The 14,937-nt window shown below is 49.3% G+C and overlaps 1 protein-coding gene and 1 pseudogene across 1 annotated transcript; one reads left to right on the forward strand and one right to left on the reverse strand.

Annotated features, from left to right (window-relative positions):
- The first annotated feature begins 6 nt into the window (after window positions 1-6).
- Window positions 7-2,470, forward strand: LOC104411286 (annotated as a pseudogene).
- Window positions 2,471-3,348: 878 nt separating this feature from the next.
- On the reverse strand, window positions 3,349-14,933 carry TMEM116 (transmembrane protein 116). The gene is made up of 10 exons (XM_010021670.1): window positions 14,920-14,933; window positions 14,731-14,794; window positions 11,078-11,209; window positions 7,168-7,272; window positions 5,601-5,650; window positions 5,135-5,218; window positions 4,916-5,054; window positions 4,309-4,453; window positions 4,134-4,207; window positions 3,349-3,549 (listed from the first exon to the last, which is right to left on the reverse strand). The coding sequence occupies exons 1-10, from the start codon at window positions 14,931-14,933 to the stop codon at window positions 3,349-3,351; spliced, it is 1,008 nt and encodes a 335-aa protein (XP_010019972.1).
- Between the last annotated feature and the right edge of the window lie 4 nt (window positions 14,934-14,937).

The following is a 14,937-nucleotide window of genomic DNA, read 5'->3' on the forward strand; positions in this document are numbered from 1 at the left end:
GGCCGGGGGGAAGCCCTTCTCCTCAGGCTGGGGGTCTGGGCAGTGCTGGTGGCGTCTCTCGTCCCTGGGGCGGGCAGCCATCCACCGCCCGGCTATGCTGTCTATGAGATAGTCTACCCGAGCAAACTGGCCCCCAAGGCAGAGAAAGCGGCCGGGGGAGAAGTGTCCTACGTGCTGAGGGTGGAGGGGAAGAACCACATCATCCACCTCACGCAAAAGAGAGGGTTTCTGGTGAGAAACCTGCCGGTCATCACGTACAGCCCCCGGGGGCACAGGGTGGTGGAGCAGCCCCGCATCCCCGAGGAGTGCTTCTACCGGGGGTACGTGCAGGACAGCCCCGGCTCCATCGCCACGCTGAGCATCTGCTGGGGGCTGAGGGGGCAGCTGGAGATGGGGAACCTGAGCTATGGCATCGAGCCTGTGCCGGGGTCCCTCACCTTCCAGCACCTCCTCTATCGGCGAGAGGCGGCCCAGAGCAAGCCCTCGATGTGCGGGTTGACAAAGGAGGCGATGCAAAAGCAGCTGGGGGAGATGGGACCTCAGGCAACCTTGAGAAAGCACGTTTTCTGTCGGGGGCTGAAGCACACCACCTACGTCGAGGTATTTGTCGTGGTGGACTACTCCCTGTTTTCCTTCCAAGGGAGCAACGAAAGCTCCGTGGTGCTTCTGGTCACAGATACCATCAATTTAGCCGAAACGTACTTCTACAGCCTGCGGATTCGCATCTGCCTGGTCGGGATGGAGATCTGGACACGCAGCAGCTTGATCAGGTACAGCCACGATATAGAAGACGTCCTCAGAAGCTTTAACTACTGGGCAAATACGGATCTTTCTCAGAGGATGGCGTATGACATCACCCATCTATTTACTTACATGGACTTCGGACTAATCGTTGGGCTGGCCTATGTAGGTACCATCTGCTTCCCTGGGTATCGCTCGAGTATTATCTCACATATAAGGAGAGATTTCACAGCCTTCTCACTTATTTTTGCCCATGAGCTGGGTCACAACCTGGGGATGGAGCACGACAAGAAGAACTGTGTGTGCGGAACAGCCACCAAGTGCTACATGACGGGCGACTCGCTCGCTGGTGCCCAGGGTTTCAGTAACTGCAGCATGCAGTACTACTTAGACCTGATGAACAGAGGACACGGCCACTGCTTGTGCAACATCCCCGAGTCCCACAGACTCTTCCATTTTAAACACTGCGGCAACAAGGTGATTGATGAGGGAGAGCAGTGTGACTGCGGGGGGCTGAAGGGCTGCCGAGGCAACCCGTGCTGCCGCCCCAACTGCAGGCTGAAGCCTGGGGCTGTCTGCTCCGTCGGGCAGTGCTGTCATAAATGCCGTTTTCATGCTGCAGGACACAAGTGCAGGTTGGAGGCGGATGAGTGTGACTTGCCTGAATATTGCAATGGCACTTCGGCGTGGTGCCCGAAGGATTTGTACGTGCACGACGGGACACCCTGCAGCAACAGTGGCTACTGCTACTACGGGAAATGCGCGACCTATGACAACCTGTGCAGAAAAGTCTTTGGGAAGCAAGCTCGGGGTGCTCCAAGAAGCTGCTTCCAAAAGCAGAACATGAGAGGGGATCGATTTGGCAACTGTGGCGGTGATGGGTCCAAAGTTGCCTTTGTGGGATGTAAACCCCAAAATGTTCTGTGCGGAAGGCTGCAGTGTGTCAATGTGAAGAAGATACCCATTCTGCAGAGGTCTAAAGCCATCATTCAGACGCCAGGGCCGAACGACTGGTGCTGGGGCATAGCCTACCATGCCAGCATTGATATACCTGATGTCGGAGGAGGGACCGATGGCACCAAATGTGGGCCGAAAAAGATCTGTATTAACAGGACATGCGTAGATGCCACGGTCAACATAAAGTGTGATGGGAAGGTGAAGTGTGGGGGGAAAGGGGTTTGCAACAACCTTGAACAATGCCATTGTGAAGCTGGCTGGGCTCCTCCGGACTGCCAGTTCCATGGCCTGGGAGGGAGCATGGAGAGTGGCCCTCCACCAGCTCTCATGATGACCATGGGGGAGGTTGTCCAAACTAAAGCGTTTAAGATAGTAATGGGGATCACAGTTCCCCTTACCATCATTGGGACTGCTGTTGGCATTACTGTAAACAAATACAGAAAAGCAAAAGCTGCCACTGCAGAAAGAAGTGAGACTCCTGCAGATGAGGAGCAGGGTACAGAAGAAGGAGAAGGAGAAGGAAAAGAAGGAGGAGGAGAAGGAAAAGAAGGTGAAGGAGGAGGAGAAGGGGGAAAAGGAGATGAAGGAGGAGGAGGAGAAGGGGGAAAAGGAGATGGGGGAGGAGGAGAAAAAGGAGGAGGAGGAGGAGAAGAAGGAGGAGAAGGAGAAGAGAGTATGTTTAAAAAACCTTGAAAGCAGTGGGAAACCCACCAGCTGAGGTTTGGAAAGGGCTACAGGCCCTGTGTGTACACCCCTGCAGCTGGACTGCTAGTCCCAGGAGATTTTCCACAAAGTGATTTACACAACGTAACTGTGTAAACTGTACAAAAGTTAATTACACGCAACTTTAGTATTTCCTCTTCTTTGGATTACCTACTATGTAAATAAATCTGGGTTGGGCCCAAAAAGTGAAGCTGTTAGAAAATAAAGAGTATAAAAGTTAAGAGAGTTGTTTTCAATGCAGCTAAAGATCTGTTTTATTTTCTATAGAGGGGTGGAACCGTAGTAATTCACTTGAGCATTTAGAAGAGTACAGATAGATTCATGCAATGTCCTGCTCACCTGGGTCATAAGAGATGCTCCACCACAGGCTTATTTTTGTGAGTACTGGAGCTGAGCAGGAGTTGCATGAGACCAGAAGGGAAATGTGCAAAAAGTCAAGGCACGGAAGTGAGCACTGATTTTTTTATGCTACTTTGCAATCCATTCCTTGCAGTTGGCTATTAGCATGGTATATGTTCTTATATAGTGAATTAATAGTCAGAGATTGAAAATATTCACTTTTGCTTTACTGTTAATGGCAAAGACTTAGAGAAGTGCAACATCCTTTGACCACCTCCCCTCAAAGGATCTGTAGCCCATCTCTGAGCTGTTACATACAATTGGCTGCATTTCTAGAGAGATTTCCATAAGGAGAAAGTCTGTACTAAAGATTTACCACGTTTAAAGAACCCATTTACAGTCCATACAAACCTGTAAAATAAATAACTCTCTTCACTGAAGGGTCTGTCTCTGACAGCTCTGCCCAGGCTCCTCCTGTACTACAGCTAACTTTGCTGCTGGCACGACAGTTCAGAGCAGACAGCCCGATGCTGGGTCTGGCTGATGTTACTAAACCATGATGAGGCTTCACGAGGACATAGGGACTCATCAGAGCAGGGTGGACGTGGAGCCCTCTGTGTCTGGTGGGCTGGTGGGGAGCGTGCTGGAGTAGAACTTCTTCTGGGAGCGCAGGAGAGGAGTCTGAGTGTCAACGTCCCGGCAGGTGTTGCGTTTGAGGGAGAGGAAGATGTGCTGTGTCCAGCCGTACACGATGCAGTTCAGAAGCCCCTGGGAAGCTGCTGTTAGGGCCTGGGAGAGAGCATAATGGAGAGCAGGGCTCTCTTGTCAGCCAGCACTGCACAGCACAACACAGCTCCCCACCAGGCTGTCAAACCCAGCACGTTATGCCAAGCTTCCCACTTCCAGCATGCTTTTATATATCTGCATCCCCATGTGATACAGGAATCTCACGGTTATTTTAATACTCTTTGCTAAATGCTGCCTCAGGCACAGCAAGGAGCTGGACAAGTGTTGTGGAGGAATTGCAAAAGTCTCCAAATGAAAGAGACTTATGAAAGTCTCCTTTTTATGAAAAGAGTAAAAAAAAAAACAACTTAACTGATTTCTAGGGATCCTTTCTAGTTCTATTTTCTATAATTGCCATGGTGCTGTGATTTTAGTTACTGAGACCTTTTCAAGCCTTTGAAAAATACAAAACATCTAACAAAGATCTTTTCCAACCAAAAGCGTAAACCAGACTTAGGCTCATACAGCAGTGATCATTGTGGGTGGAAGCATGCTTTGCCCAGCAGAGACTAGAAGCAGATAAAGGCTAATATCCCTGTGGAAGCAGAGAAGGGAAAACACAGGAGGTTGCAGAGGAAGACATATACCTGTAGGATGAGAAGAGCCATGTAGATTTTGCTGTTTGTTGAAACGGTCAGCTTCATTATTCCAAGAAGGACAGCTGTAAAAAAGGATGGAGAAGAGGGTATTGCTTTAATCCCACCTCTTCCAAATTCCATTTCTAGGCACTATGTCCTGGGGGAATATCAGCTCTCTCCTTACCTGGGGCCCAGCAGCAGAAGAAGGTGATGGGGTAAAAAACCACCCGTTGTTCTACCATCTTAATCATGGCCCACTGCTGATCCCCCAGGAATCCTGTGGAGTTCACAAACCTTTTATACAAGCCTCGGGCTTGACTGAGTATAACCTAAAAAAGAACAAGCACACATCGTTGTTTGTACTTGGTGCACATGCTCTGATCTGCCTTGTTCATCTAGGACAGAGTATCCCATTTCAATCTATCAAACCTTTTCATGGAACAGCGTGCTGCCTGAGGGAGAGCAGTTGCTTTGCACATGACCTTCCTTGTCTGAACTGGTTTGGGCTCTCATTGACCCATGCAGTAGGTGATCTGCTGCCATGCTCTGAGCCTTCTCTACCTGCTAAATCCTTTTAGAGATAGGTTGACAGAACACAGGACTCCAGACAGATTTATATGGTGGCACAAGGGTATTTTCCCCTCCCCTATCACCTCTTCCAAAAGGGAAGCAGCACCACATGGTCCTTCCCCTGACATTGCCTGGCCTCTGGTAGCATCCAAAGAAAGACATAAAGATGAAAACTGACCATCTGGATGCAACAGCCAGTGTGCAAGGACGATGTTTCTTACCAGAATGGCAATAAAGCTGATCAGAAAGGAGATGAGGAAGACCCCAATGCCATAGAAATGCATCGCACGGCAAACAGAGCCACTCAGGGTTTGCGGCTCGTTGGTGGGCACGGCTATTTCCGTGTGCATCAAGAGACATCTGTGGGAGAAAGGGAACAGCCTGAGCTCCTGCTGTGACTCGTAAGCAGCGAGGCTGTTTCAGAGGTGGGTGAAGCTTACCCATGCTTCTGGCTGAAGTTCTGGTAGCAATTGCTGCTGTTGCCCAGGCAAAACACGGGTACCATGAGAAGGAGAGGAATCAAGCTAAGAGGAGAAAGGACAACAGCACAGTTATTAGCTATTGCACTACACTGCTCCCATTCCCAACCAAACACTAGCTGCTTTTTCTCCTGTCACTATAGAGGACTTAAAAATTGTTTTTATTAACATACATGCAGGCAATACATTGGTAAAGGGAGCACCTCCTTAAAAAACTACATACAGTTAATATAGTTTTAATTAACCTGGTTAGAGAAAGACCCCTATATCCAAACCCTCCTACTCTGAGTTTGTTGGGTGACTCTGCTGTTAGTGATGAGCTTTCCAAGTTTTACTAAAACTTGTTTCAAAATAAGTAGGAAGCAAAGATCAGGACACTACAGTTTACCAGAACCACATCATTCTGCCACAGACACTCACATCTTACCTGGACAAGATCGTTGCTATTCGACCAATGCAACTCGCATAATCTACAACCTGCAAAATCCAAAGAGCTTCATTAAACGAGCGTTTCTGCCCAGCCTCTGGTTCCCAGGACCCAGCTCCCAGGGAGCGCTTCAGCAGACAAGGGCTCTTTGAATGCTGATTAATCCCCAGACCAAGTACAAATGTTTGTTTCCACTTCACACTGAATCAACACCACCGAGTTCAGTCTGTGCTGATTTGCGACAGAACCACCAGTGCTTCCACCCGCTCACTGCCGCCTTCTGCAAAACTAAAGGATTTGAGAAAGGAACTTGGAACTCTCAACAAGCAGACACTTGATGAGCCCTCTGGTGTAACCTACTCATTTTTGCACTGCTTATTCACTTAACCTAGCCCTGTTCCTCATTAACTCCATGTTCTAGTGAAGAAATGCAGGCATTTTGGAGTGTCCTGGTATGTACTCACCAGGAAATGTACTTTGGCAGCTGGGATCCACACACACACCAGCTACAACAAAACAACGTGGGCACAGCAACAGTGGTGGGGAATGATGGTAGGTGGTGTGTTTTGAATGGGAGTCCAGTAAGAAGGAAACCAGTCCTACAAGTGGACCCAAACCCTGTGGACAAGAGCCCTCGAAATACAAACTGATCTGCCCAGCCTGCTGCTCCCAAACCAAGCAGAGTATCTGGGATACAAAGTTTGCTGTGCACAGGAAATGTCCAGAGAAGAAAAAGGCTATATAGAGAAATGGGGATGATGGGTTCAATGGGAAAAGCTGCATAAGGAATCTCTCATCTTGCAGCACAGGAGCAACATTCAGGTTACAATGATGGTGGTGCCACACTGTTCAGCCAGGTGGGAGGAATGAAACAGCTCCAAAGAGAGATTTTGGTCATGAGGTATGTGAAGTGTTTGTTTAGCCTGCAACGCAGAGAGTATTTTTCTGACTACTATGTCCTTGTCCCTCTGTTCCCAGCGATTACCAGTTCCCCAAAGAGCTTTTGTAAAGGCCAGCGATGATGAAGTGAGGACTGGCCGCTCTTCACAGAGCCAACTGGCTCGCTTCCATCCCACCTCCCACCTCAAACTCTTACATTATCTTACTGACACTCTCAAACACTGTATGACATCCGGGGAGGACAGAAATTGTCAGCTCTTAGTTCCAGGCAGCTCCTGCTTTCCTCTCTGCCTTGCCCCGCTGGCAGAAGGCAGTGACAGCAACAAACCAGTTACTCAGCTGCTGCAAACTGCTGTTCTTCTACCTGCAGAAGAACTTCTCCAACAGCCAGTCCTGAACTTTCTCTGCTCGGAGATGTACACTGCCATTGGCTTTGTCTGCTTTAGTCTTGCAAGCCTAACCTTGCACTGAGATGCTACAGCAGACTCAGCAGTAACTCTGCTGACTTCAGTGGGAAAGATACATCAATTCATACAGCCATGGGGCAGAAGGGCCTTCAAAGTCCCTGAGGTGAGATTTACTGTTATGTATGCACCTCCTAAACCCCACCACAACCCCACAGATAGATCTTGGTACCAAACAGTCACTACACATCAGTCCTACTCACCTGGGGGGGTATCCTGAAAAGGTTCTGGTTGTATTTCATCTTTAGGTCCATGTACAGATGCCAGGTGTAGTTGACAGTGTATAGAAAAGAGGCCACATAGAATATCTGTGGAATACAAACAGTATTTTCAGTCCTGTAACAGTAGTTCCTGTAGCACATTTAGTTCATCACTGATGAACCCAAAGCCCACAGGCCAGAGGCAGGATGCTAAACAGCACAGTGGACTCGAAAAGATGAGGGTCCCTGTGCTCATATCAGTGGGACATCAAGAGGAGGGGTTCCCACCTTAGACTGCACAAGGACAGCTTCACTTTGGTCTCAAAGAGGGGACAGGAGAACTAACGACAACAGGACTGTCTTAAAAATACAAATCTTGAGTGACTTGTCTCATTTTTTGGCCCAAATCCTGGCAGTGAAGGGATCAAAGGCACTTGGACCCTCTCTATACTACATCCATTAGGATACAGAACACAAATGCAACACTTAGATTTGCTTCTGGCATCATGAGCTCACTACACAGTGAATTCACGGAAACAGAAAACAATCGGATATTTAAAGAGGAAAGCAGGGACAGAGAATATCTGCACTAAGCCTGAGTTAACACCAGAGAGCCCTTTACTCTCCATGGGAAAAGGAAGGAAAGCAAAGCTACAGAACACTTTCCCACCAAGAGTTTCACAGCCCTTGATTCCAGCTTGAGACGAGACCAGATATCTAACATTCTCCATAAAACCCCCAAATCTTTCTTGCATGTCTCTTTCTGCATCCAAGGTTGCTCCAGGCAGTCAAGTATAAACAGCGCTGCCAAATCAGACTATATATATGCGTGTGCTGTGTTTGGTACAGGAAACACATGCTTCAGTGGCAAAGGCAAAGAGGAAGGGCTGGACAAGTGAATTTTGAAGTGGATTTGCTATCCTTTGCCAGAGGCAAGGAGTGCAGGTTTGCCACCCTGATATCATCTAAGTCTGGGAAAGCAGTCACCAAATAAACCTGGTCTCCTTCAGGTTGCAAATGCTCTTGGCTCACTCAAGAGGCCGAGTCCAACAAGCTGCTACATTGCAGCAGGAACATTACACTGACTTTCCAGCCCATTAAATGAGGTTTAATGAAGGTTTGTTGCCCTTTTCAATTACTTCCAGGGAAGGTCACCAGAACAGTCCACAAAGAGCATTCTCTTGCACTTCAGAACGCCTTAGAGAGGCTCACAAAATATCAGCACTGCCTTCTTTTTTGGAATAGGGAACCAAAAGCTGCTTGTGAAGATGCCGGCAGAAAGTGAAGGGAGCTCTGCTCTCCTGAGCCACAGCTTTGTGACTGTGGACAGTCCTGAAGTGCTCACCATGAGGAGGTAACAGAGGGGCTGGAATACATGAGAGTCCTCATTATAACACTTCTGTGGCTCCCCATTGTGCTCACCAGTGTGAGCAGAGCCTGCCAGGATGTTATTAGGCCACTGGAACTGAACTGGAAGAATGTGGGGGAATTGTGCAATTATAACCACAATCTCTATTCTGGACCTTATTATTGTCAGGCACAGGCAATGCAGGGAGGAGAATAAGCTCAAGGGACAGCAGAAAGGAGCAGTATTTACACTTACATCAAACAAGAGGCTGGGGCTGAAACAGGGAGAGCCCAAGAAACAAAGCCTTCTCCTTTACGACATGGACATTAGGGGAGTTCCATCGGCTGCAACACCAGCCCTTGTGGTAAAGTGATGGTAAACAGGCTATAAGGCAAAATATTGTTTGCTTCTAAGGCAGTTTCTGGAGGCAACCACATCCCATGGACTGTGGTGTGAGCCTCTCCGAAGGCTGCCCTCTGCAAACACCACTGCTGAGCAGTCCTGAGCCTGTCCTCACCCCTGTCGTTACTGCATTTCACATCTTCCAAGTGCTCGGGTACAAAGAAGCCGCTTGTGTTTATGAGACACCCAGGGATGAAACCTTTGCACGGGTCCAGGAGCCATCTACTCGTTTCCTTCAGTCGCAGCTCACTCATACCCCGCAGAAGCTGCTGGTTAAACCTGTTACTGGCTCCTACTTACGTACAAGGTGTTCTCACCTCGCAAGGGCATGACTGGGGTGTGAAGTGAGGAGGTTTCCTGCTCCGTGTCACGTGCGGGCACGGTTGCTATGGCAAGTGCTCCGTTTGTTTTAATTTCTCACAGAGCAAACAGCGGTCACAACCCTCACCAGACACAAGCTGGCTCTGCCACCCCTGACAGGGGGGTCCACTGGTGGCACGCAGGGGAGAAGCCCAGTGACGCTGTGGCTGAGGTTGCGATGTGGTAAGCACCTTGCACACCCCACCCCAGCACCCTGACTGTCCCCCGTGGGGCTGAGGCAAAAGGAAAATGCTGTAAGGACTTGCTCAAGGCCAGCTCTGCCCTTCCAAGCGTGGAAGTAAAGCTCCTACCTTGCCCTCCTCCCTTGCTGGTGTCCCTGAGAAGCATGGCCACATGCCGAAAAAGCAAGGGCAGGAAAGAGACAGAAATGGATGGGAGCACAGCAGGCTCTCAGTGTCCCTGCTGAGAAATGATGGTGTATTATCCATAGCCAACCTAATTCTCCTCTAGCAGCGCAACCTGTCTTCTCCAGGCCATAAAAAGATCACAGCAGCATTAAGAGCTGTCCCTCAGGCAAAGCTGCAAGGGAAACAACTCAGAAACACCATCAGTCCCACATGCTCCTTCTACCTTCCGGCTCTGAAAAGCCTCTCCAAAGCTCTTCTCATTTTCCCATTCCATCATCTAAACTCCATCTCTGACACTGTTCTGCACCATTCCCAAGTGGCCAAGTTACCCACCCCCACCCTTTCCCTTCCCGACGTGAACATATTGCGGTGCTGTGGAGACCAGAGATAAGCCAGGAGCAGAACAGCTGCTCTCACCATCACCAGTAATCTGCTTTTACCCACCAAACCAGCTGCTGAAACAATCCTGGGCTGCAGGTCCCCATCCCAGACACGCAGCAGTGTGAACACTTCCACACCAGCTACCTCCCTGCCCTCTCCAGCTTCATACGCTGCCACTCAGTGAGGATGTTTCAGTTCCCATTTGTGGGTACCATCATGCTCCCAGGGAGCTTCCCGAGCCCACACAACACATATCAAGGCTTCAACAGCCACATTTTTGTGGGTCCTTAAAAAAACCCCTGTTAAACCCAGAGATCACCACTTGAGAACCGCCTCCCTGGCCCAAGCTTGGCTGTGTCCTGCAGAGTTTTTGAGAGCAGTCATTTGCAAAGCCTAACGCTGAAATGGGAACTCAGTGAGACAAAAGCAAACTGTCAGGAAAACAGTATTTCACTCACTCCACTCCAATTAGTCTCCAGCACACGGAATCAGCTGGACTTCAGCCGAATTGCTGGGGCATGGGGCTGAGCTGGTGCTGATGGAGCAGTCCGAAGCACCCTTGGGATTGTTTGAGAGAGAATAGGGCCAGGCCAGCAAGAGCAGGGCTGTATATATGAGTAGTGTTATAAGTCTGAGCTCAAGCCAATCACAGAGTGTGTCTGTTCCTGCCCAGGATAGAGGAAGCATGAAGAGGAATAGAAAAGCTGCAGTATGAGAGGCACAGAGATCATTGTGGGCACAGGGCCAAGAGGAAACAGATTAAGACCCATCTACTCACTTTACACAAGCAACCCAAACACAGCAACCACAAAATCCCATGCTCTCTTTGCCTTCCTCATTGCCTTTCCCAAACCAGATATACCTAAACCCAAGCATCGTTATCTCTGTTTTACACACAAGGTGAAGAGATCTGATTATGTCAAGTTCACATGGGGAGTCTCTGCCAAAGCCTGCCTAGAAACAGCCCCCACGGCCACGCTCTGATCACCAGTGAGCTTGGTTACAGCAATGGGTGCACAGTGAATGCATGAAGGGTGGTGCCAAGGCTACTCACTTGTCCTGTGGCTTGTAGGTTGTAGCAGACGAGGTCCTGCTTGGAGGTTGGTGTGCTGTAGAGAAGCGCCCCAGCGAGCCAGCACATGCCCAGAAAGAGGTCAGAGAGGCTCAGGTAGAAGAGTGGACGAACCTGGGAAAGGGATATTGAGCAGCAGGTCTGAGTGATGGCCACGACACTCCCATTACCTCCTACAGCAGCAGTTTCACCCCATCATCTAAACACACTTTTGTCCCCCACGCAGCTCTTCTTGCACACAAACCCCATGCTGATTGTTGCTCGTAGGAGCTGTTTCAATGCAGATACCTTGCTCTAATCACCCTTTCTGCCACTAACAACAGCCCAGCATCCCAGAGCAGCACTAACTCTTACAGAAAATATCTCAAAGGTCCAGAATGTTACAGAATGGGACAGGTTGGCAGGGAGAGACAATGCTCCTTGTTATATCAACAGCTAGAGAAATCAAACTTTTGGTAAACACAAACCCTTCCGCAGGTGTGAAATAACTCAAACCAGACATTTTTCCCCCTGTGTTTCATGTCATTTCAGTTGGTGACTAAGGCTGAATCTATTTTACATGCCAGATTAACTTCCACCACGAGAGCCACCACTCTGTGTGCTGCATGCTGCATCCTGCTGGAACAGAGTCGCGTCCCCTCTAATGGCAGTTTCCAGCCCGGTTCCAGTTTGCAGGCACTGGCCAAAAGGACTGTAAATGCTGCAGGAAAACATTTGTACAAAATTCTGGCCAACGTTTTTGCTGTTAGTGGGAGTGCAGCCACTCTGGAAAAGCAGCTCATTATCTAGATTCTTAATTGTAGCCTTTGGTTCCTAATTTTCAGCATCCTGGAGAGAAAATCATGGCTTTTTTCCACCCCCCCTAGAGGAAATCATAATGCTAAACACAGCATGGAAACATTTCAGGAGGCCTTGATTTTTAAACTGAGCTTTTGGTAATATTTGCCTCAATACTGTCCTTTAAGTAAACGTTTGCCACGTTGTGTTACTCCTGTCTTGTTCCTGTGAGCAATAAGAAAGACCATAGTAAGATTGATAAGAGGTAAGGTGGATCTGATTGAACCAGATCTGGCCTTGTGGTATAGTTTGATGGAGATCTGCATGGTGTCTTCTCCTCCACCTTCTGCAGGATTTGTCTCCTCCAACATTCTTGTCTCTCCAGTTCCATATTTACCATCCAACCAGCAACATGGTAAATCAGTGTGCTGTTGCTAACTAAATATCTGGAGCTAATTTGTACATCACTGCACTTACAAATATCTTTTCTAACCAAGTTTTTCCTTGCTGGTGCAGAACTGAAGCTCTGACAGGCAGCTGTAGACATGCCAGGCTGTGACACTGTCCAGTTTGTGAGCATGTCAGGTGAAAACCAAGCAGCTCAGAGAGAAAAGCAAAGCAGCACCTTTTGCAATCAAACAGGTGACCCTTTCTCTAAGCAACAAGTGTCCTTGGAGCGAGGGGACACCGGTTGAGGAGCTATTTTGGCACAGACCTAAATAAAGAAGTAGGTGACACAGTGTTTAGTGGAAGGCAGCTTGGATCTTACTTGCAAAGAAAAGAACACCCAAATGGTATTTATAAAATAGAGGAAGGGAATGTAAAGACGTGACGATTCAGAGGAGCTACCAGGCTGGAGCATACACGTTGATTTAGCTCTGCCTGGCCATTGCCCAGGGACATCTGCTGGCACAGAACCTGTTGACAGGAGGGGGAAATTCTTTGTTCGTTGCCATCATCTCTTCTGAATGATTTAGCTCAGGCTGCAGAGTTTTATTGACCCCGTAGAGACACAAAACCAGCTTCAAGAATGCAATATTTGATTCCCTAGGCTGGGGGCTGGAGGGGAAGTGTTTATAACATTGTTCTCCTCCCAGCCTCCAGAGCTGTTTATTTTTAAGCATTTTACTCTGGAGCCTCATGATGACTCAGGGAAGAAGCTGTTTGTTGCAAGCTTTGATATGGATCTCTTCCAGCCCCTTTGTTTACAGATCTCCAGTTAAGGCCAGAACCATGAGGACAAGGCAATGGGGAAGTTACTGAAGGTTTTGCTGCTTTTGAAACACCAGCCCTGAATCTCCCCAGGGCAGCAGAGCAAGAGCCTGGAAGCCTGATGCAGACGAGTTGCTCCAGCTGGTATCCATCTACATGGGCTTGCACAAATAAGCTGAGCAGAAACATCTGGACTCCCTCAAGCAGGAAGGGTCCATCTGTGACGTGGAGCCATGCGTGGCTCACGAGCGTCTGGAGTGCAGCTCCTAAGCCACGGCCACAGAATGTGACTAATAGCAAAAGAGCTCCTGAGTAAAGCAGACTTCCAGCCATGGAAGTAAATGGGAAGAGGCTGCGGAATCACACCAGGACCCCTGCTAGATCCAGACCCATACACCAGGGTGGAGGACCCGGAGAGAGAACCATGTCTGGAGCTCTCCCGGTGCAGGAGATGGGGTAGAGTGACCCTCTGATATGCACCTTGTGCAGCAAAAGCTCAGTTTTCCATCCCAGCACTGCTGGGAGGCTGCTGCCTAGGAGCACGGATGTCCTGCATGTCGTAGGGGTGCCAATTTGCCCTGCAAACCTGAACTCATGTTCTCCTTCCCACCCCACTCCACCAGTTGTTAGCCTGAGTGCATGCCTTCCTTCTTGGGGATAACTCATGGCATTCCCTGGAAGTCGTGTTTGCTGGCTGCAGAGCAAATCCATGATGTACCAAGAATATTGAAGATGAGGGAAGTTCAAATACAGCTTTGTTATAACTTAGCTGCCAGCAATACTGTCCTACTGCCCTTAGCAGTAATCTATTGTCTGTATGGCCCACAGACCGGGATGTAAATCCTGGACAACAAACCCCACTTTCACATGGATCAGCTCTGTGCACGGCCTCCAGCACATCCTGGACAGACAGAAGGACCATGTGTGGACAGCAAAAGCCTGGCGGGCTTGGAATGGAGGTCTGTGGTAACTGTGCATGTGCCAGGGACCTGCTGAGCATGTCTGATCTACCTCAGACACATGGGGCTTCGTGCACGTGGGCTGTGCCCGGCACTGTGTTCGTGTCAGATCCACACTGCACACATGGACAGTCCCACCGCAGGGTGAATCATCCAAAGCCCCAGCAGCATCCAGCACAACAAACTCTTTTTCAGCCTGGCCTCTTTTTGCCTGAACTTTGCAGCATCTTTTGAGTTGTATCAGTGTGAACAGGACACCTGCCTGGAAAATCCCTCAGAGATTCCCAAAGACCAACACCTGTAGAAGCACTTCCAACAGGGACACCTCCAGTTTGCACTTCAGCAGCTTTGTGCGCAGCTCCGCAGCCCTTCTCCCCGCAGAGGAGGACGCACTAGCAAACCCCTATTCCCAGGAACGACTGGAGGACTTTCCCGGAGCAGCAGGAAGCTCGGGGCTACGGAACCTGCTTCTCCTTGCAGGGTACAGCTCAAGGTTAGTCCCTTCACCTCCCACCACAGGCAAAGGGGCAGACTCTTGGCAAGCCCTTTCCCTCCCAGATGAGGTTTAACCACATAAGCCTGAGACCTGAAGTTGCTCCCAGCAGAGTTCCTGACCTCTGCAGGCCTTTGCTACTGCGAGGTACCGACCCCCCAACTTAGAGAGGGACAAGGAGGCGCAGACCTTACCTCAGGGGACCTCACTGCGTTCTGAAAGATGGCATAGGCAATAATTGAGCTGGAACCTATAACGCTGAAAAAACAAAGCACAGGTTGGAACGTCTGCCTCGCTGGGTAAGAGATTCCTCCTTTTTCCCTGTCGTTGCAGTGGGAACTTCACCCTGGCACCCCATGGATGCGAGGTTAGGAGCGATGTACCTGAGCATGGCCATGGTG

This window comes from Nestor notabilis, unplaced genomic scaffold, assembly GCF_000696875.1.
Source record: "Nestor notabilis isolate BGI_N333 unplaced genomic scaffold, ASM69687v1 scaffold149, whole genome shotgun sequence".
Lineage (NCBI taxonomy): Eukaryota > Metazoa > Chordata > Aves > Psittaciformes > Psittacidae > Nestor > Nestor notabilis.

What these genes read in the sequence shown, in the direction of transcription:
- TMEM116 (XM_010021670.1), bottom strand. An exon ending in ACGCAGTGAGGTCCCCTGAG is followed by an intron (nt 11,210 to 14,730) that starts GTAAGGTCTGCG and finishes TCCCTTTCCCAG; the next exon opens with GTTCGTCCACTCTTCTACCT. An exon ending in CTTCTGCTGCTGGGCCCCAG is followed by an intron (nt 4,208 to 4,308) that starts GTAAGGAGAGAG and finishes CCTTTTTTACAG; the next exon opens with CTGTCCTTCTTGGAATAATG.